The sequence below is a fragment of the Pipra filicauda genome, unplaced genomic scaffold, assembly GCF_003945595.2.
Source record: "Pipra filicauda isolate LSUMZ 115617 unplaced genomic scaffold, ASM394559v2 scaffold264_size1072897_pilon, whole genome shotgun sequence".
Taxonomy (NCBI): Eukaryota; Metazoa; Chordata; class Aves; order Passeriformes; family Pipridae; genus Pipra; species Pipra filicauda.
In genome coordinates, this window is record NW_024104381.1 from 443,357 (window position 1) to 465,322 (window position 21,966).

At 61.2% G+C, this 21,966-nt stretch overlaps 1 protein-coding gene across 1 annotated transcript; it reads right to left on the minus strand.

The window, feature by feature from the left end:
• Positions 1 to 254: 254 nt before the first annotated feature.
• SOX13 (SRY-box transcription factor 13) lies at positions 255 to 21,734 on the minus strand. Its single transcript, XM_039382328.1, has 14 exons — positions 21,689 to 21,734; positions 6,545 to 6,746; positions 5,834 to 5,939; positions 5,557 to 5,643; positions 4,890 to 5,062; positions 4,267 to 4,335; positions 3,979 to 4,093; positions 3,797 to 3,879; positions 3,556 to 3,715; positions 3,223 to 3,332; positions 3,011 to 3,107; positions 2,784 to 2,927; positions 2,088 to 2,304; positions 255 to 1,614 (listed from the first exon to the last, which is right to left on the minus strand). The coding sequence occupies exons 2-14, from the start codon at positions 6,743 to 6,745 to the stop codon at positions 1,341 to 1,343; spliced, it is 1,836 nt and encodes a 611-aa protein (XP_039238262.1). The 5' UTR covers position 6,746; positions 21,689 to 21,734; the 3' UTR covers positions 255 to 1,340.
• Between the last annotated feature and the right edge of the window lie 232 nt (positions 21,735 to 21,966).

Consider the following 21,966-nt stretch of genomic DNA (forward strand, 5'->3'; position numbering starts at 1 on the left):
AGCCCGGGGGGACACGGCTGCTTCTGTGTCCCCAGCTGGGTCCCCTCGGTGCCAGGCTGGAGTCAGAGATGGAGACTGTTCTGGCTGTGGCCACAGGGAGGAGCACGGACCCTGTGCAGAGGGACAGTGTGAGTGTACAGGCAGACTGCACACACAGCCAGACACTGCACACACAGCCAGACTGCACACACAGACACTGTGCATGCACACAGACTGCACACACACTCGGTATGTGCAGAGACAGACACTGCACACACAGACTGTGCACACACACACACACACACACACACACACAGATGCTGTGTGTGCACGCCTGGACACACGCCCAAACACCACGTGTGCACACCCAGGCACTGCACATGCACATCTGGACACTGTTCATGCACACCCAGGCACTGCACATGCACATCTGGACACTGTTCATGCACACCCAGACACTGCACACACACCTGGACCCCTTGAACTCACCCCTGGGCCCCTCCCCTGCACAGCGACCCCTCACCCCAAACACCCCCGGAACGGGCTCTGACTGGGACAAGGTAATTTTTTATGATTATTACTTTTTCTTTTTTTCTCTTGGCCGTTGTTTCCCCTCCCTCTGTGGTCTCACCGTGCAGGTCTCAGGTGCAGCCTCTGGGAGGTGCCCAGGGATGGACGGGCAGGGCCCCCCCACAGCCAGGGCAGGGGCCGGGGGCTGGCACAGCAGGAACAGCCCCTGCTTTATTTACAAAGTGGGCCAGAGTTGTCAGGAGCACAAAGGGCTCCCAGGAGCCCTGGCTGGAGCTCCGGCCAGGCGAGGGCTAAAAATGGCTCTGTGGGAATTTGCTGGCAGGCTCAAAAGACCAAGCGGGAACCGCGGCGGGGAGGTCAGGCCGGGCTGAGCGAGGGACAAGCGTGTCCCCATCCCGTGTCCACATCCCCTGTCCCAGCAGTGGGCTGGCACCTGCTGCAGGTGAGGCTCCCTGTGAGACCACAGGCTCTGGAGGGCTGGGAGATGCTCTGGAGTGTCTCCTGCAGCCTGACACCCTCAGGTCCCCTCCGGGGGTGACAACGCAGCAGCCGTGGCACCCACATCGGCAAGCGGGGTGGCCTCAGCTCCCCATGCCGCTGGGGCAAGGCCTAGCCAGCCCTCACCACCTTGCCAGTGCCACCAGCACATCCCAACCACAGCCCCACCGCTCACCACCACCCAAATTTGAGTGCCCGCCTTCACGGCACCCGCTTGCGGGCGGGCAGCGACGCTCCCTTCGGCCGAGCCCCATCCCAGCAGGAGACGCTGGGACCTCCTCGGTGGTGCCAGCCAGCCCTGCCACCCCCCCCGAGCGCCCCCCGTGCCCCCCTCAGTCCGTCAGCACCACCAGCTCCCCGTCGCTCTTGTCGTCGCCCTCCGAGTCCTCCTCCTCGCTGTAGCGGTACATGTCCCCGTCGGCCACCGAGTGCCCGTCGTCCCCACCGTCCTCGTCCTTGAGGCTGCGGGTGTTGACGATGACGGGCATGTTGGGGTCCACGCTGCGGGGCAGGTAGTGCTCCATCAGGGGGGGCGGCAGCTGGACCCCCACGGGCCGCGGGTACAGCACGTCCGAGGAGCCGGGGGGCACCTGGCTGCCCTGGGGCCTGCGGGACAGGGGGGTGCAAATCACTGACCGGGGCGTGGAGGGGTCCCACCCCTTCCCTCTGCCTCCCGGGGTACCCACCCCAGGGGTGCCAGGTGGGTGCTTACCCCCTGAGCATCAGGAGAACACCCACCCCATCAGTGCCAGGGGGGCACCCACCCCATGGACACCCCAGTGAGCCCCCTGGGGGGTCTATGGGGTGCGTTACCCTATCCAGCATCCCTGCCTGGTGAGGGGTCGTTACCCTATCACATCTCCCTGCCTGGTAAGGAGTCATTGCCTGGTGAGGGGTCATTACCCTGTAAGTACCCCTCCTGTTAAGGGGTTCTTACTCTATCCAATATCCCTGCCTGGTAAGGGGTATATTTCCCTATAAGTCTCCCTCCCTGCTGAGGGGTCCCTACCCCATCACGTAGCCCTGCCTGGTGAGGGGTCCTTACCCCACAAACCCCCCTCCCTGCTGAGGGTCCCTACCCCATCACGTAGCCCTGCCTGGCGTCCTGCCGCCGGTTCCTCATCAGCGCCTTGTACTCGCCCACGCGCAGCCGCTTCCCCTCCACGATGCAGGTCCGTTTGGGCCGGGGCTTGTACTTGTAGTCGGGGTATTTCTCCAGGTGCTGCCGGCTCAGCCGCGCCTGCTCCTCGTAGTACGGCTGCTTCTCCTGGTTGGACATGGATTTCCAGCGGGAACCTGCGTGGAGGGAAGTGGAGCACCCTTAACGCCCTGCCCGAGGGATGGGACCCCGGCTCCCGGCTGGGATGGACCCGCCACAGCACTAATTAATTAATGCCAGTCATTGGTACCACTCCCCGTGTGCAAACAGCACCTGGATTTACAGCCAGTGGGAGCCTCGGGCCACAGTCAGCCCTCCAGGAACACTGGAACAGTGTTCAACAACCCTGACCTTCCCCAGGGATTGATCCCCTCGGCTCAGCACCTGGGAGGCTGGAGCTGGACCAGCTTGGGAGGGAGCTGGAGGAGCTGCGAGAGCCGCAACATCCTTGGAGACGCTCAAGAGTCAGCAGGGCACAGCCTTGAGCATCCTGATGGGACTCAGGAGTCCTGTTGGGCTGGAGATGTCCAGGGAACAACTCCCAGTCATCTAAATCTTGTGTCCATCCCCCCGTGGGGGTGCAGAGGGGGTCCTGCCCCAGTCCCCCAGCACTCACCCAGGATCTTGCTGATGCTGGAGTTGTGCATGTCCGGGAAGGCCTGCAGGATCTTCCTCCTCTCGTCCTTGGCCCACACCATGAAGGCGTTCATGGGCCGCTTGATGTGGTTGTTGTTCCTGGACTCGGGGAAGTGCCGGGAGCCTGCGAGGGAGACCCCGGATGAGGTCGGGGCTCAGAGGAAGGAGCCTGTGCGGGGTCCCCGCGGTGCTCTGGGCCGTCCTTACCGTCCATCTCACAGGTCAGCAGCGCCTCGTCCAGCCGGTGGGCAGGGGGCTCCTCCATCCGCTCCTTCACCGGGGAGGAATCGATCCCGACGTGCTCCTGCGGGACAGTGCGGTCAGGGAGCAGCTCCCAGCCAGGGAACCTGCCCATGGATGGACCCCAGTGACAGCAGGACTGGAGAGGGGGCGGTGGCCACCCCTCGGGTGACCCTCACCTTGCGGTAGGGGTTGCCCAGCGACCCCTCCATGGCTGCGCCGTGGCCGTGCAGCAGCTGCCGCGCGTCGTGGATGGCTTTGGTGATGGCATCGCCTTCGCCCAGGAACCCTGGCAGGACACCGGCACGGGCACCCATCAGCACCAGCACCCGCTCCTCCAAACTGCCCCCAGAGCACCCATCCCACCCCGGCTGTCACCGCCGTGCCCCGAGGGGTGGCACGGAGCAGCCACCCAGGTCACCCCGGGGAGGAGGTGCCCCTGGGAGCAGGGGGGTCACTTGTCCCCAAAGGTGATCAGGGGAGGGCACAGGAGCACCCATCGGTGAACCCACCCAGAGGCAGGTTGGACGGGCTGGTCTGCAGGTCCCTGGTGGCCCCGTGGCTCGGCGTGAGGGACTGGCAGCCGCCCATCTTCAAACTGGGCGAACTGGAGGCACTGGGGAGGTCGGAACCTTTGGGTTTGGCCGTCAGGTTCAGCGGCTGCGAGGTCTCCTGTGGCAGAGGAGGGGGTGGGGGTGAAGCACAGCCCCCAAACCCCCCAGCCCGGGGTGTGGAGGTGCTTTGGGGCTGTACCTGCATCTGGAGGTGGCCCGGGCCGGCGGGTCTCTTCAGCGTGGGAGGAGGGGGGCTGTGCAGCAGCTGCACCGGGTAATCCACTGTGGGGAGCAGAGGGACAGGGTTGGGGGGTGAGGGAGGTGGGCTCGAGGTCGAGGCCACCCCGCAGGGCTGGGGCAGCCCCAGGGGACCCCTCTCACCTGGTTTGCAGGGGATGGGCTGGATGGGCAGTGCCAGCTGGGAGTCGGGGGTGACGGGGAGGGGCTGGTGGCTGGGGGTGAAGGCAGGAATCATCACGTAGGGCATGTTGACCTGCTGGAGGGGAGAGGAGCAGAGAGACCAGAGAACCGCTGTGGGACACTGCAGGAGGGTGATGGCCCCTCGCCGGGACCCAGGAGGGGACATAAGGACGTGAGGAGGCTGCAATCCTCCGGCACGGGAAGGGGGACACGGGGAAGGGGACGTGGGGAGGTGTCCCCTGCCTTTACCTGGATCTGCTGCTGTAACAGGTTGATTTTGTGCTGCTGCTGGATGAGCTGCTGCTGCTGCTTGGCGATCTGGTGGAGGGGACAGTGGGGGTCAGTGACAGCAATGGCACTGCTGAGCTGGGCTCCAGCCCAGGACGAGACACCCATCACCACCAAAACAGAGACAAGGGGTCTGTGGAGGGTCCAAGGGCTGTGGGGAGGGCAGGAGGAGGGGCTGAGCTGCCCCTGGGCCACCTCGAGGGGCACAGGGAGAGAAGTGGGCTGGGAGGGATGTGTCCCCCCACCCTGAGGTGTGACAGGGGTGTTCCCCTGCCCTCAGCACTGCACAGGCCATGGGAGAAGAAAAATACGTGTCCAAGGAGCACAGTGGGCACAGTCAGGAAGAAGCCAGTGTGGTTTAATTATTTTAAGGAGCACAATTCCCATCTCCTCTGACCCTTGTCCTTTGGGATGGGCACAGAAAACAGGAGGGTTTCTGGGCAGGCAGAAATCCCACTGCCCCAAGGCCAAAGCCACCCCCCAGCATTCCCAGGGGGGTCTAATGGTCCTTGTCCTGGTCCTGCACCCACATCCAGTGGATCCCAAAGGGATCCCTGAAGGGATGGGTGGTCCCCCGAGCCCACCTGCTCTTGCTGCTGCCGCGCCAGCTCCATCTGCTGCTGCTGCTTCTCGAAGAGCATCGTGGCCATGTTCTTCTGCTCCGAGTGGGCCGTCAGCAGCTGGTCCCGCAGCGTGGACAGCTGGTTGATCATGACAAGGAGCTGGAGCTCCTTCTCTGCCAGGCTCTCCTGGGTTCCTGGGAAAGAGCAAGTGGCTGAGATTCGGGGATTGCGGAGGGCGAAGGGTGTCGGCAGCACCGTTGGGTGAGAAGGGCCCCATGTGGTTTGATTGTTTAAGGGGTGCAATTCCCATCTCCTTTCAACCCTCGTCCTGCCAGCACCAAGGAGAAAGATGGGGGCTCTTTGGGGTGGGCACAGAAAACAGGGGGGTTTCTGGGCAGGCAGAGAAGTCCCACTGCCCCTGATTCCACCACAGTAGGAGACGTGGCCAGGAAAGGTCTAATGAGTGAGGGGCAGAAAGATCATGTGCTGAACCACCCCCTCTGTGCACTCAGAGGCGAGTTACCACCAGAAATGCTCACCCCAAAAATATATAAAATTAAAAACGACCAAACCCACACGAAATACGGACGTTTCCCCTCCTGCTAAGGTGGGAAATGCTGTGTCTCCAGTCCAGGCACGGGGCGCAGGAGGGAGGTGGTGCAGGTGGGTGGCTGGGGACAGACCTCACCTTTCACTTCCTTGGACTCGGCGGAGTTTCGGCCCAGCAGCCGCTCCTTCCAGTCACTGGACAGCAACTTCTCGATGGTTGGCATCACTGTCCGTGTTGGCAGAGCAGGGTTGGGGGAGCAGGGAGAGGGAGAGGAGAAGGACAACCAGGTGAGCACAGCCCACGGCTCTGAATGACAGGGGGTGGTTCCTCTCACCCCGCACTTTTGGAAAAATACCAGGAAGCCTGAAGGGAGCCGGGAGGGGACCCCAAGAGGCCACTCATGAACCTTTCTTACCCTCCTTCAGGTTCCTGTTGAAGTCCAGCTTGTCCTGGCCGCTGCCGGCGGGCTCGAAGGCGGAGCGCCGGGGCTCGGGCACATCCCCGGCGGGAGAGCGGGACTCCTGCGGCACACACAGCTCGCTGGGCACTGCTCCCACGGACAGGGGCATCCCCAGCTGTCCAGGCAGGAGGTTCTGGGCCGCTGGGATGCTCAGAGCCAGCCCGGCTCGAACACACTCTACCAGGCACATTCCCCCTGCCCGGGTTGAGAGCAGCGCTGCTCTCCGCACCCTAACGACTTGTTTGCTGGAGTTTTCTACAATTTATTCAGCCTGTCCAGCTCCTCTGAGCTCTTTTCCCCTCAGAAGGCACCACAGGGAGTGGGAGAGCTGAGGCTGCTGGTCAGGGGCAGGGAAAACCCGAGAGCAATGCAAAAGGGAGGCTGAAGGGATGAAGCACATCTGGAGGTGGGTGGGGGGGATCCACGTTAAAGGTGAAATGCTCAAACCCCAGCGCTGACCAAGAGCATCAATAGCAGCCAGAAAAGCTTTGGGGGAGCTTCAGGTTTCAGCTTGGATTCCTCAGGATGAGGAATAACTGCCCAGGGAAACAGCCCCCCCCTCTGCCAGGGGATGGAGCCCACCTCCAGAGCAGAGATGCCCACAGGGCTGTGCCAGCCCTGCGGGACCCCAGCCAGGACCCTGTTTGTCACAGCCATGGGACCCACCTGTGGCAGGGCCTGGGTGTCAGTGCTGTCCCTCGGTGGTGGCCCTGGGGGGTCGTTGGGACAGGGCTCAGCACTGGGGGCAGCCCCTGGAGGGGACTCGTAACCACCCTCCTTCTTCTCCTCCGTCTTGATGGTGCAGTTCACCATGCTGCCCGCTCCATCCAGCTCCAGGTGGGGGGAAACAGGGCTCCTCATGGACATCCTGCGGGGTGACAGGGCCATCAGCAGAGCCAGGGGCACCCCTGGACATGGACACCCCTTTCCCAGCCTGGCCCCACGCTGGGGTGCCCCACAGTGCTGCTTTTCCACCCACAGCAGTCCTGCTTTTTGCCACCCACAGCTGAGCTCTTGTTCCTGAAGCTTCCCAAGCTCAGGTTTTTGCAGATTTGGGGCCCAAAACCCAGGGATAAAACCAAAGCCTTCACACTTTGGGCTGTGAAGGGAGTGGAGCAACAAATCCCCAAAGAGGAGAACCCGGAGGTCCAGGACTGAGGGATAACAGGAGCACGTGCCTTCGTGCTTCACTCAGCAGCTGGCATGGGGCAACCCAAGGCTCACCATGGCAGAGACCTGTGCCAGACCCGCTCCAGCACCCCAGGGGTGCCCGGGTTCCCCCTGCCTGAACCAGGAGCCGTGCCTAGAAAGCCAGTGGGACAGCGGGCAGGTTTCCCGCTCCGACGGGAAATGGAAATCCTGGTCCTGCTGAACAATGGCTGGGACGGCCACCAGAGCTGCTCCTCCGGGAGTCCCCGGCACAGCACGGAGCTGGGACCGGCTGAGCCCCGGCCAGGGTAAGGGGCTGGGCCTGGGACTGCTCTCCCTGACCTCCCCAGCACGGCCGTGGGTGCCAATCCAACTCCTGGTGCTGCCCGATGGGCACTGCCGAGGTGATGGAGGGGTGTTATGGGGGGTGATGTGACACCCCAGGGGACCCCAAGCACAACCAGAGCTGGTATTCAGTGGGGTCTGGCCCAAAAAATGTGCCACAGTTCCTTGCAAAGCCCCAGCTCTCTGGACCCTCCGGGGCTGTCGGGGTGGTATCCAAGAGTGAGTGCCAGGCACGCCGGGACCAGCCCTGTGCACGGGGCAGTGCCCACGTGAATCTGCCTTCTCGGGGCCACCAACCCTCACACCACACAGCAAGAATGGGAACAAGCACTACCCTCCCAAAGCTCTCCTTTCAGGCAGGAATAATGGGAAAAGGAGGCTGTTAAGGAAGGGATTTACATCGGCCACTGCCAGGAGCTGGGCCGTGGGACCACAGGGGCTGCCGAGGTGGGATGGGGATGGCATCCTGCCTGGGGGCTGGCACCCTAAAACCAGGACCCTCTCGCCTCCCCACAGCCCCTGGATGATCAGGAGACCCTGAACCCGGTTTGGGGGTGCAAACTGGGATGGAGGGGGGCTGAGCCGGGCTCAGGGCAGCAATTACATAACAAACAAAGCCCAGCTCAAGCTGCGAATTAATCAAACCGCTGAAAATAAAACCTTCCTCTCAGGAACTTCAAACAAAAGAAATGAAAACAACAAGGCCGGCTGGGTAATGAAAAGCCAGGGCTGTGAATAGGGGACAAAAGGAAGTGGAACAATGGGGTGTTGGACAAAAGCAATAAAGTAAAGGGAAGTGTGACAGCTCCACAATAGGGCACTGTGCGCGCCAGCCTTTCTGATCTTAGCGGGGCTTTTTTTAATCTCAGTTCCCTTGCCCTCCGCTGAACAAACCTCTGCCGGCCCCGGGGGCTTCCTCCGGCCCGGCATGGCCCGGGGGCTGCCGCATCCTGCGGCACCGCCCGCGCCGCCCCTTCCTGCCCCCGGCCCACCTCGGGCCCCCAAAACCCACCGCCCGCCCCGGCAGGGACCGGGCACGGCACGAGGTGGTGGCAGGCGGCCAGCGGGGAGCTGTGCCCAGGGTGGGATTTGTCTCAGGAGGCTGCTCTGGATGTGCTACAGGTGGGGAAAACCAGGTGTGGCTGCAGCATCTCGCCCTGGGGGCTTTCCTGCCTCGGACCCTCAGGTGTGAGAGTGCAGCCGGTCCCTCCCTCCAGGCTTGTTGGGGGTTTTAAAGGCAAAAATCCCTGTTCACCGCATCCCTGCCCTCCCTCCCGGGGCTGGGATGCTGCCCGAGCAAAGGGGCAGCAGCATCAGTACCACAGCACCGATACCTTCGGTTTGGGACACGCACAGAGCCCCGTCCCACCCTCCAGCAGGTCACATTCCCACTGTGTTTAACCTCCCGGTGCCACTGGAAGTTTACTCTTAAAATGGGGCCAGTGCTTTAATAGGGCCCTGTTTGAAAGAGGCCTCATTGAGGATTTATTATACGGTCTGTTGAACAGAAAAAAAAAAGGGAAAAAGGAGAAAATGCCCCGTTATCTTGTTCCAGGCTGGTGCCTGTGCCCAGGGCTCAGGTGTGGGCTCCGGGGCTGCCTGGGGCACACAAAAGGGAGGGAACAATCGCCTTGGCACCAGGACTAAAAACAGAATATCCTCACCTTTAATGTTCCCCATTTAATGCGGGGTGGAGGGGAAGGGAAGGAATGGAATTGGGATGTGAAGGACCAGCCTGGAGGACCCGAACAGCCCCACTCAGGAGCCAAGAGTCCTCAGGGATGGACCCACTGGGCTGCTTCCTCCCCACACAGTGCCTTGGGGGGCTGCACTGCCCACCTTGCCTCCAAATTCCAGCCCAGCAAATCCAAGATTTTCGGGAGGGCAACAGCCTTTCTCTCCCCATTCGTACCCCTGAACAGCACGTCCTGCAATTCTCCGGGTGGCCGAGCCACCCTTCCTGCCTGCCAGCCAGCCCTGATCCTATCGGCCCCGTTTGTGTGGAGCAGAACAGCTCCAAAGGCCGGGGGGGGAACGAGGTGCCAGCAAACCCCCACCCTGCCCAGGCACGGCAGGACTGGGATAACTGGCTGGGGGAGCTGGGCTGCCCAGATTTTGGGGATTTTTGCCCTCACCTGCCCATCAGGTTGACCAGGCTCTTGGGGTTTTTGCTGTCCTCCCTCCCAGTTACAGCACAAAGTTCTCAGTTCGTGGGTTACGGCGACTCTTCCCTTCAGGAGCCCAGTGTGGTTCCCAACATCATCCCAAAAAAAACCCCAAAACCCCCACCCATCCCAGCAGCCCCTGGCCCAGGTAACCAACCCAGCCAGGGGCAAACACAGGCCAAAAGCCCGAGGAGGAAACGCCAGAGGAGCCAAGACATCAACACTGGCAGCGCTCACACATCGGCCACGTGCAGCACCCGCGGCCCCCGACCCCCGGGAGAGGGGGCAGAGGAAAAAATAAGACACACACGGGACGTTTTCTTCTTCCAAGCAGGACCCGAGGAATCCCGGCCGGCCACCGGCACAGACAATGGCCCTTCTCCTGCCAGACAAACGGGCTGCTTTCCTGCCAGACTTGGAATGTCCTTTCGGGGCCCTTTCCAAGCGTTTCCGCCCGGCGTCCCTTCACACATAAAAGAATGGATGGTTTCCTCCCCCATCCCCGGGCAGGGATGGCCAGGGATGGCCGAGGCCACTGTCCCTGCCAGGGGGAAGTTCACGGGGCTGCCATCCCTCCCCAGGGAGGCAGAGCATCCCACCATCCATCCACGGGGGACTTGGACCACACAGTGTCAGACGCCGGGGTTGCTTCTGAAAGAGCAGGTTTTAAACCCAAAAGGCATCAGGGTGCTGAGCATTTTCAGCTCCAGCAATGCCACCACCATGTGAGAGCCACATCTCCTCGTGTCCCGGACGGACACGTGTTCCCTGGCAGGGCTGTGTCCCCACCCTGCTGCTGCCCCACAAACCAGGGCGCTGCGGCGGCGGCGGAAACGCTCTGAATTTTGGGGGCCGGCGCTCTCCCCATCCCCAGATGTTCACAACATCTCACCTGCCCACGGCGCTCCCACGGAAAGCCACAACCTCCCTCTGCCCAGAGGCTGCCGAGAGCTCAGGGGGCCGGAAAAGCTGCAAAACCTGCGCTGAGAGGGGAGACCTTTGGTGGGCAGGGGGGGATTTTGGGGAGGGTGATGCCCCAAGGGGCAGAGGGGTAGTGGGAAGTGCCCATGTGAACTGCCTGGCATGTCCTGCCCACCAGTATCCAATGGATAATCACCACCCCAGAGAGACCCCAACTGCCCCTCTCCACCCCAGTGAGACCTGGGGTCCTGTGGGAAAAGCTCTGGCGTGAGCAGGGGCTGGGATTTCCCTCCGTCCACACAAAACAGACGGGGGGGGCTTTGTCCAACCTCCATCCACCAGCAGTTCCCTGAAGGAATTTCTCTCCCCCCAAAGGATAACGGCCTCCGGAAACGTCTCCACGGGGTCAGGGCACAGCGGTGACACCGCGGGGAGGGCACTGGCATCATGGAAACTCCCGGAACAGCCGGCACAGGAAGGAGCAGGGGGGTCACCCCTCTGCATGTGCCACCCTGAGCACCCCAACATCCCATCAATCCCCTCCCCAGGGATGTGGGACCCCCTTCCTGGTGCCCTCACAGGGGGATCTCTCCCCCTTCACCCCCAGAAGAGGTGCCTCAGCCTCAGCACTGACACGTTATGGATTTTTGGGGTGCGGGGGAGCATCAATTTTCCATCTGCCAAGATGAAAAGCAGCCACACAGGTCTCCTATTGCCACACAGCGCTTGCAAGATTTAACCCTAAAGCAATGACAACCAGCATTTACTAATTCTATCCCCAAAAGCCCAACCTGCCTCCTCCAAAGGCCTCCAGGCCATACCCAGCACTGCTAATGAGATGCCTCTCTCCCTGACGCAGCCAGCAGAGGAAACTCCAGAGGTTTGAGGGGGAATCCAATCAATCCTGCTATTCAAAACTTGAGGGGAGAGGGGAAAATAACCCCCTATCAATCACTAAATTCACTTAGGTGCAAGGCAGGGAGGAAGGGAGGAATTCTCAGGCTGTGGCAGGGGGAGGAGGAGGATCTGGGTTGTTTAATGGGATGCTCCATATCCTGCATCATGGATGCTCCATGTCCTCCATCACCTGTGAACCCCAGGAGACCACAGGATTCCTCAGCCTCTCCCTTCACACATTCCCCTGAACACAAGGGCTTTCCTCCACAACCCAAAATCCAGGGATGCTGCCTCCCACCACCCTGGCTGCGTTAGGACACGGACAAAACCCAGCCAGCGGGTTCATAACTATCCAAATAAAATCAAATACAAAGAGGCATCTGGATCCTTTCCCCTGGCCTGGGGCCACTGCCTTCACAGCCACAACCCAAACACGTTTTTCCTTTTTTTCCTTTTGCTGGGATGAGTGATAGGGAGGCTTTAAATAGGGAGGGGGGAAAAAAAAATCCGACTGAACCTCAGGTGGAACTTCCCGGCCGCGGGATTTATTGGCCAGGGAATGATCTCATCGGGGAAGCGGAGGAAACTCCGCGGCGCTGGGATTATTTAAGAGCGTGCAAAGCCCCGGGGAAGGCGGCACAGGAACAATCCCAGGACAGCCCCCGTGCCGGCCGGGACCGCGCCGGTCATTCCCGTTTCCTGGCCTCGGGACCAGACAGTCTGCAGGGCGGTTTGGGGTTGGCCTTCCACTCCATGAGGCGCATCCATGGGGAAAGCGCTCCCTGCACTACCCCCCCGGCTCTGCGGGAGGATGGGTTTGTGCCCAGGGAGGGTCATGTGGCTGAAAGGATCCTTAGGAAAAGGGGGTGTCCAGCAGAAGGAGTGTTCTGCTGGGATTTGAGCGGCAGCGTGGGCAGGGATGAGGGGGGAGAAGTGTTGAAAGCACAAACTCCCCTTCCCAGAAAATCCCTCCTCCCAGAAAATCCCCCTCCCAGAAAATCCCCCTCCCAGAAAATCCCGTTCCTTGCAGGTCTGAACCTCCAGGGAAAAGTACAACCCCCCTCAATCTCCACATTTCCAGAGCCCTCCTTCTTCGTGCATCCCTTTTCCTCTGCCCTTCCCACCTTCCCTGCATTACAAGCCAAGGAAACCCAGAAACATCAGAGCAGATTAAGGAGGGAAGATGCAGGGGCAGCCTGGCACCCTGGAAAATGGGTGTTTACTCTTTCTTTCCTTTTTTTTTTCCGCATCAGAAACAATTTTTAAAAGAAGTTTTAGATGCAAAGATCAGCAGCAAAACCTGTCTGGCTGGTGGGCCCTGAGCCTTTGCACCCAGCACCCGGGGGGCTGGATCAGCCCCACAGTGGGATCAGCCTCACAGTTCCTCCAGTGCCCACAGAGGGGTGGTGGGCAGTCAGGGGAGCTGCCAGATCCCTGGAATCCAGCAGAGATCCTTGGGATGGCTCCCAAACCCCCTCCAATCCCCCCCAGCGCGCCGCCCCCTTCCATCTCCCCACTCCCCAGTTTGCACCAATCGATCAATTCTGGGCGAGAAATTTTAAAAATCAGCAAACCCAGAGAAATAAAAGGAAGATCTTCCTGGGATGCAGGAGGCCAGCAGAGCCAGGAGGAGAAGGATGGGGACAACTCACTCACCCTGGCGCGGTGACCCTGGCACAGGGAGGGGTGGTGGTGGTGAGGGGTGATGGTGAGCGCGCCTCCCTCCTTTCCTTCACGGTTCCTGCCCTCCCCTCACCCCAGAGCGGCCCTCGGGCTTATCAGGGAGGCCGATCTCGGTGTCGTTTTTTGTGTAATTTCACTCACTCAGCGTTTCCAGGCAGAGCGGGGGGCACGGCTGACTCGCTGCTCCGCAAACAATACTTTCCTATCGCATGACGGAGGGCGAAGACATCTGACCCTTTTCCTCTCCTGCTCAGAAAAAAAGACCAACACGGGGCTCACCCACCTCGCCACGACCTGCCCTGCACCTCCCGGCCAGGGCTGCTGGGAGGGAAGAGCTTTCCAAACCCTTTTTCCATTCGCCACCCCAGGGTGGTGTTGGGCACACGCAGGACCTGCTGCTATTTCAGCCCCAGGTCCGTCCATAACCCCCCACCCCAGAGCTTCTCGTGCCATTTGACACCTTCCACTAAAGTCCTTATTCTTCCAGGCTCCCCTTTGTGGGGGGCAATCCCATCTTGTGTTTCCCAGGAGAGCTGGGAGCACAGGTGAGCACCAAAGGATGCTCAGGGCCAGCCCTGGTGCCCCTCACAAGTGGCACCCAAAAATCATGGGGCTGTGCTTCTGCTCCACATCCCACAGACACCAGTGCCCTGGAAACCTTCGGGGTGTCTTTGTTTGGGATTCTGAGCTGCAATAACCAGATCCTTGTGCCTGAGCTGCCACGTGCCAGGACATGGAGGGACATGGAGGGACAGAGGCTCTGTGGAGCCACTCGCCCCCTCAGCTGCTGCTGCCCAAATTCAGGGCACGGGGAGCTCCAGCTGCTGGTGCTGCTTCACATTCCAGCAGCAGATTTTTCTGCTGGTGTGTCAAGAGCTGCCCCACGAGGGCCTTCATCAACCCCTGAAGGAGAAAGCAGCCTGAGGGACGGGTGCTGGGGGCCAGTGGCTGTTCATCACCTGCCCCAAACCCCCCCGCCCCAAACCATCCCCCTCACCAAGGCAGCCCTGGCTCTGCCCCGCTGGGCTTCAGCTCACTGGAGTCCGGGCTGGTGGAGACCCCCGAGAAAAACGCTTCTGGCTTTACTTGCCCCCCCCAGCCACGGTTGTTTTGGTGGTGTTTTAGGGTGATTTGGGGTGCGGATTCAGCTCATCCCCCCTCAGCTGAACCAGAGCATCCGGTGGCAGCAGCAGCTGAGAGCGGCATCGCCTCATCTCACGTTCACAAGAGAAGCTGCACGAGCTGTTTTTATCATTTTTATCACTACCAGGAGAGACCTCGAGCTCTGGGGTAGGGGACCATCACCCATCCTGCTGCAGCACCCAAGGGATCCAACAGCAGCGACCTCCAAACTGAGACCACCCCACCAGGTCGGGTTTGCACCTCATCCCTCCTCTCCCCCGTGGATTTGGAGGAACTAAATCCCAAGAAATGCAGCTCCCACCCAGCTCCCTTCCCCTGGGGGAGCAGGGAGATTTGGGTACAAGGCTTTACTGACCCATAGGGGTAGTTCCTGTCGCACAACAAAACCCCAGCACAGACAAGGAGCACCAGCAGGAAGCTGCCAGCCCTCCCCGTTTGGGAGGGGGTGTCCAACAGCCCCCAGCCAGCCCGGGGCTCCCCGTGTCCCACAGCACACAAGGGACTCTTTGTGCCTGGTGGCACCTGTGCCATCCCCCCCTTGCTCTATCCCGATTTCCCCCGGGGTCCCTGAGCCTCCAGCGAGGGGCTTTGGCAGCTCCAGCCCCCACGTCCTGCCGTGCTCCCGGCAGGAACAGGCAGGGACAGGCAGCTCCCACTGTGCTGCCCCTCACTGCTGAGGCCCTCGGGCACCACGGGGACAACAAAAGGCACCGGAGGCATTTCATGCCACCCTGGCGAGGTCACATGTGGCTGCTGTGATGGCAGATGGCACTGGGAGCCCGTGGGGAGGGGGGTCAGCCCCGCTCTGCCCCCCTAAATGAAGGGAGGAGGAGGCCGTGAGGGGCTGTGGGGCTGTGCTTTGCATCCCGACATGCCACGGGCACAGCTGGTTCCAGGCACTCCCAGCACCCCTGGTGCCTGTTCCCCTGGTGCCCAGCCCCCAGGACCAGCTTGAAAACACACAAACCTCACAGAGAAAATGTGTGTTCCCCAACCCAGTCCCCAGGATGGACCCGAGGACCTGAGGAAATGCAGCGGGAAGGACCAGGCACGGGAGCCCAGAGGCCGGTGCTGCACTTGGGAACCCAAATCCGAGCCCGAGAGCCTCCAAGGAAAGTAAATTCTGCTCTGCTCTGCCCAGCCTGCACAGGTACAGATGGGTCCTCCAGCCTGCACTGTGCAGCGCTGGGGATCTGCCCCGAAATAACCTGTTCCTAAAATCCACGTGTCACAAGAAAAACGAGCAGGAAAGGGTCTCCCTGTGGGGAATTCACTGGCAGAGTTTCCCACGGGCAGCAGCCCCCACACAGGGCCACTCAGCACAGCTTGGCTAGGGAGAGCCTGCTGTACTCGCCCATCCCTGCCAGCCCTGCCTGTCCCTGCCCATAAATCCCCTCCTGCAGCCAGGCACGCTCCCGTGCAAGCCTCTGCCCCAGGGGACCCGCTTTCCGCTGGGCGTGAAATGAGAACAATAGGGCCAAGCCCTCCATTGTTCCAGACAAAAGATAAGCCTGGGCTCTGGCATTCCCCTGGCTCTGGCATTCCCCTACGCCCTGCCCTCGTGGGCAGGCAGCAGGCAGCAGGCAGGGCTGCCACCCTGGGCCGGGGCAGAGGGTTTTCTAAACCCTTCCCACGTCAGCTCAGCTCTCAGCAGGTGACCCAGAGGGGCTGCTGGGGGGGAATGACCTTCCTGCCCGCCTCCTACACTCCTCACACTCCTCCTCACACCCCTCACCTCCCTGGGTGGTCCCCAGTTCCTGCTGCCCCACGTCCCCACTGTGGGCACACCAGGGGTGACCTGTGCCAGCCCCTCTACAGACCTCAGCCCATCCTCTCCCCACCCTGAGCTTCTCCTCTCTGCATCCCACAGGGACACAGCAGGGCCAAAGCAGCCTGGGGTGGTGGCAGGAGGGACAGGGGGTGGCCAGCACTGGGGCCTGGCTCCCTGGTGGCCTCTCCAGCCGGCGTGGGGAGCAGAGCAGAGGTGGGAGCCCAGGGCTCACCCAACCCACACCGTCACCCCGCTCAGCTTTGTAACCAAGTGGTTTCTCCAGGCTCTGACCAAGGCTGCAAACTGGACCCAGAACACCCAGCCAGAACAAGGGAGGAGGACTGCAGGGGATGAAGGTTGCTCACTGCAAACCCACAGCCAGCCAGACACCGGTGACGTGGTGACAGCGCCGAGGGGACTGTTGTGCCACGCGTGCCAGGAAACGTCTCATCTCTGCTGGGAAATGCCCCTGCTCCGTCCCTGCTCTCCTACCATCACATCACCTGCCCGTGCTCAGCCCTTCCAGCCCCACTGAACAGCACAGGTTGACTTCTATGCCCAAAGAGCTCTAGTTTTGGGTGGCAGCGTTGGGGCGGCCGCAGCCCCGGCACCGAGTGGAAACACCACCATGAATCTCTACCCACCAACTTCTGCACCTTCTCCTCCTTCTCCTGTGAGTCTCCAGCTCCTGATAACCCCATTTTGTACAGGCAAAGAGGGTCAAATGCCCCGCTGGGCTCGCTGCTGCCTCGTGCTCTTTCGATTCTCTTCGCTATATTTAATTTATACCTTTTTCTCTTTCTGCCCAGGGACGAACAGCCACGAGGTGCCTTCACCAGGCAGGAGTAAAATAACAATAACTGGGGCCAGCAGGTTTTGGCCAGGGCTGGTGGGAACTCTCAGGGGTCTTCAGGTGACTTTAATGATGAGCCAAATTATCTTGTCCCTCTCTCATAAGGGACCCGGGGTAGGTGGCAGGAGGCTGCCCGGCCACCCGCCTGCATCTTTTATAACAGTCACATGCCTGGAGCAGTCCTGGCTGCTAATGGAGCATTAAATTATGGAGAGTCAGAATTTCAAATATTTCAGACCCATCTCCTGATTTGCAGCCGAAGGGCTGCGGGACAGGAGGCAGGGACAGGAGCTTCCCCCCAGTGCAGTGCTCACAGGAGAGGCTTTTCCCTCGGAAAACAACAGATCTGAGCTCAAAGCAGCTGCAGAGACATTTGGGGTCCAGGGGGCTGGTGGGGTGTTCGGGGGCGAAGGGGCTGAGGCCATTTCAGCAGAGCCCTTGTTCAGGGCTGGAGTGGTTCCAGCTCGGGACATGTGGTCCTGGAGCAGGTGGACACGGAGTGGGAGGGAGGGAGGGAAGGCAGGAGGGCTTCCAAGCAGCAGAAAATTTTCCAAAAGTTGATGCCTTGGACGCTGCCAAGTTTCCTCGTGCCAGAGGAGCCCACGCACTTCTCAGCCCAGCACCAGCAGCACCCAGCCATGGGGAGCTCCCAGGGCACGGCTGCTCTACCCAAGGGAGCACATTCCACTCCTGAAGTTACTCCCCAAAAGGCACAGGATGGGGTAAAGGCACAGGCACATTTTCTGGCAGGACTGTCACAAGCTGCACTAATTTATTTCCCTTCTGCGTGTTCTCTACTGGGTTAAAATGGGGTGGAAATTAATGATGCATCATACAAAACTTCGCAGTGGCCCAAATCTTCCTCCCTGCAGTGCAATGAAACCAAAAACGCCACAAAGTTTGTGAGAAATAAAGCAGCAGAGCCCAGGAGAGCCCAGCCCTGGCTGGTCAGGGGTGGCCGCGATGCTGCAGGGGACCCCCAGCCGGGGAACGCCCGACCCCGGGGCTCTTTCTGGGCTCTCCCTCCTGCTGAGCTCAGCTCCTCCACCAGCCCTGATCCCCCCAGCCCCTCCATCAGCCCTGGGCCCTCCAGCTCCTCCATCATCAGCCTGGAGCCCCTCAGCTCCTCCTGAGCCCCCCCAGTTCTTCCATCAGCCCCCAGCCCAGCTCCTCCATTAACCCTGAGCCCTCCAGCTCCTCCATCAGCCCCCAGCCCAGCTCTTCCATCATCCCCGAGCTCCTCCATCCTCAGCCCTTATCCACTCAGCTCTTCCATCATCAGCCCTGATCCCCCCAGCTCCTCCTGATCCCCCCAGCTCCCTCTGAGCCCCCTCAGCTCCTCCATCAACCCCACGTCCTCCGTCAGCCCCGCTGCCAGACCCAGCAGCCCTCAGACTCACAAAAAGAAGCTGCTTTGACCCCTCACTCTTTTCTAGCCGAGGGTGGTGGCCTTGGCAGTGCTGGTTAGTGATGATCTCCAAGGCCTTTTCCAGCCTAAGTGACCCTGTGATTCCGTGAAATGAAAATCTCTCATCCCTGGTCCTGCTCCGCGGCCGCGGGAGAGAACAAAAGAGGGCAGCCGGCTCCTCCACGGCATCACGGGCTCTAGGTAACAACTGCCCTGCCTGTGAGGGGATTATTTTGTTCCAATAAACGTATTTATTTAGGAAAATGGGCAGAGTGCATTTTGCTGGCACGGCTGGGAACTCGCAGGGTGTAAAGGCCGAGCGGAGCGGCCCCGGCAGCGACAGCGCGTCCCCAGGACCGCCCGCGGCGGCGCTGAAAGGTGGTCCCTGGGCGAGAAAAGCTTTTTGGATTTCTGCAATTCCACGTGCACACACAAAGCCAGCCCGGCACAAAACACTCCCGAGGTGTTTACAATGGGAGAAAGCTGGAGCAAGCAGGAACACGGAGCCGGACAAAGCGGGGCCCACCCGCTCGTGCGGAGAGAGGCCGCGGGCCGTGGGCTCACGGGCTCTGCCCACCCCGAGGGTCCACAACCCCCCAGATCCACTGGGTCAGCGGTGAGAGACCCCCAAAAAGCCGAGCTGCTGTGACACCAGCACCACAGCAACACCCGTCCAAGTTTGTTTGGGTTGTTTGTTTGTTTGTTTGCCCGAGGGGATCCCTGAGGATTCCTGAGCATCCTCCGAGCACATGGAGGGCTGGGACAGCAGTGGGGACCCAGCTTGCCCAGTATCCCACTGTATCCCACAGGGACTCGCTCTGCCACCTCATCTGCTCACCAGCAAACTTCCAGTTCCTGCAGCAGCAGCCCCTGTGGGCCCAGGGGTGCTCTCTCTGCTCAGGGACACTTCTCTGACCCTCACCCCAGTGCTGGTGGCACTCACCAACCTGCAGAGCAGCAGGGATGGACCCCCCCACCATGTCTCCCCAGAACACTCACCTGGGGGGTGCAAAACACACCTCTGGCAGCTCCCAGAGCCCCCCTTCACCCCGACCTGCTCACAGGTTCCCAACGACTCCTCGGCCCCAGCGAGTCTCAGCCCCAGACTGGTTCAGGAGACCCCACCAAGCACCAAATACAAAAATAAACCCACTGAAAGAGTAGATTTACTGTGCTCCCCTGCACCGAGAGACAAACCCTTCCTCTGCAGCCCATCAACGAAATTAAACCCCCTGCAGCACATAACAAGTTTACGAGCTGCTCCATCTCCCCCGTCCCGACGTGCCAGGGCACAGCTCCCCCGGCACCCCCGCGGAAAATGGACATCGCGGCAGGGAGACAAAAAGTCCAGCTATTCCCCCCAGGACATGTCACACCCCGCCTGGAACAAACTTTGCTGCAAGAGGGATTTCGGCGGGGTGGGGCGGTTTGGGCGCTCTGGCTTGGCCGGGGTAAAAAAAAAAGCACCGCAGGAGGAGCTGAGCTGCCCGATGGCACCAGGAGAGGGAAAGGGATTTTCGAAAAATTTGGGGTCTCTGCTCCTACCTATTTGTCTGCTCCGGAGGGATTTGGTGAGGTGACAGCTCAGATGCCAAGGGCAGCTGCTCTGCCACGGGAGGGAAACAAATAACAAGCACGGAGGGAGATGCTGGTGAAAATGTGTCACTTGCAAATGATTTAGAAAAACTGTCTTTAGCCTGCCCACGTTTGTCAAAGGACAGCTGCTATTTTTAACACAAAGCCTCTGAAATCGCAGGCTTTCAAAAAGAGAGAAAAAGTACTGTATCAGTGTCAACAGAAGGGATTCTGAGCAAAATTAAATTGAACTAAAAGGAAATTGCATGAATTACAAACGCGAGTTATTGGCTCAATAGGAGAGTAAGGGAGGGACATTATCTGCTCTGTGCTATGGAGAAAATCACATTAGCTGAGCTAATGGTCCTTTTTCACTCCTAAAATCTATTACTCCAGATTTGCTTTGGAAGTCAAGTGTTTTCTGTGCTGAAGGTACTTCACAAGATGTAACTGAGACTCGAACAATACACGGCCACGGTCTGTAATTTTTCCTGGGCAGCATCATCCCTCCCTGGCACCAAAACCCTGGAAATCATTAGGCAGAGGTGGAAAGAAGCAAAGCTTTGTGTTTATTTGCGCATTTCGCACTAAACCCTCTCCTTTACCGCTCCCTGGGAGACGCAGCTCCTGGTTTTCTCTTCCGCCACTAACTTTGGTGTTTGACTGCGGAGGTCCCCGATGAGACCTCCCAGCTGCTCCTTGAGCCGAGGTTTATACTGAACCCCCCCAAACCCCTCCATACCTGCACCCACAGCCCCGCCAGCCACCCCAGGACCCCTCGGCACAAGTCCCGTTGCCGGGAGGGCTCTGCTGTGCAGCAGCTTCGCCCCCCCGAGACCCCCAGCCCGCCCCGGCCGGGTGGGACACGCGGCTCGAAGGACCCGCCGTGGCCGATGGGGAAGTGGCGACAGCGGTGACAAGGTTCATCCCCGCTCCCAGCCCCTCTCTCCGGCCGTGCGCTGTCGCGACGGTGTGGCTGCGGTTTGTTAGAACAACCTCAGTCGCTCTCGGACCAGCAAAACATCCGTGAGCGGCACAGACCAAGTTTTCCTGGCCGGATCCCGGCTCTGCAGGGCCGGCTGGAGCCATCCTGAACCCCCACAGGGACCCTCCGTCCCCGCCGGGCGCACCTGGGGGGGCGGTGGGAGATGCCCGGCGGGACACGAGGGTGTCCTCAGTCCCGCGGGGGGACAGAGGGATGGGGATGAGGGACAGGCGTCAGGGATGGGGATGAGGAACGGGACAAGGGATGGGGACGAGGTGCAGAGACCTCGACCCCGGGCCATGCCCCCCGCCTGCCGGCGCAAACAGCCCCCAGCCCCGCGGACGCGCGCGTGTGCGCGGCCCCGCGCCCGCCGTGTCTGCGCCAGCGCCGCGCGTCCGTCTGTCCGTGCACACCGCGCTGTGAGCCCCCAAAACCGCGTCTGGGGGGCTGCCCGCCTGCCCCCCGCTGCTCCCGGCCCGGAGCACCCAGAAGGGGACGGGTCCCACCCGGAGCCGCGGTCACCAGTGGGACGGGGCGAGAAACCTCCCTGAGGGGTGGAACGGGGGTCCCGGGGGGTGCCCGTGGATTAACCCCTTTCCTGCCGCGCTCCCCTCGCCCCCACGGGGGTCTCGGAGGAGAGTTTGCAGCCCCCGAACTTTGCAGCGGGGACGGGGCTGTGCGGGGGACGGGCCCTGCGCCCCCGCTTCCCCTTTTTCCTTCTCCTGTTCAAGCAAAGGTTGTGTTTTATTTTTGGGGGGGGGGGGCTTCTCCCAGGCGATCCCCCCCAGTCCCGCTCAGCCCAGCCGGGGTCGAGGACCCCAGAGAATGCTCGCCGGCCCCGGAGGATGCTCGTCACGCCGGGGCCGTGTCGGTGCCCCCCGGCCGTGCCCCGGTCGTGCCCCCGGCCATACTCACGGCTCCGCCGGCGCTGCCGCGCTGTGCCCGGTCCCGCCGCCGCCCGTGCTGCCGGTGCTGCCGCCGGTGCCGGTTCTGCCGCCGGTGCCGGTGCCGGTGGGGGCTCCGCCACCGCCTCTCCCGGCTCAGGTCCGCCCCATGTCCCCAGCGCCTCCGGTGGGAGCTGCCCCGGCGCCGGGCGGAGAGAGGGAGCGAGGAGCAGGAGGAGGAGGAGAAGGAGGAGGAGGAGGAGGGGAAGGGGAGGAGGAGGGACAGCGGTCCAGCCAGCCAGCAGCCGG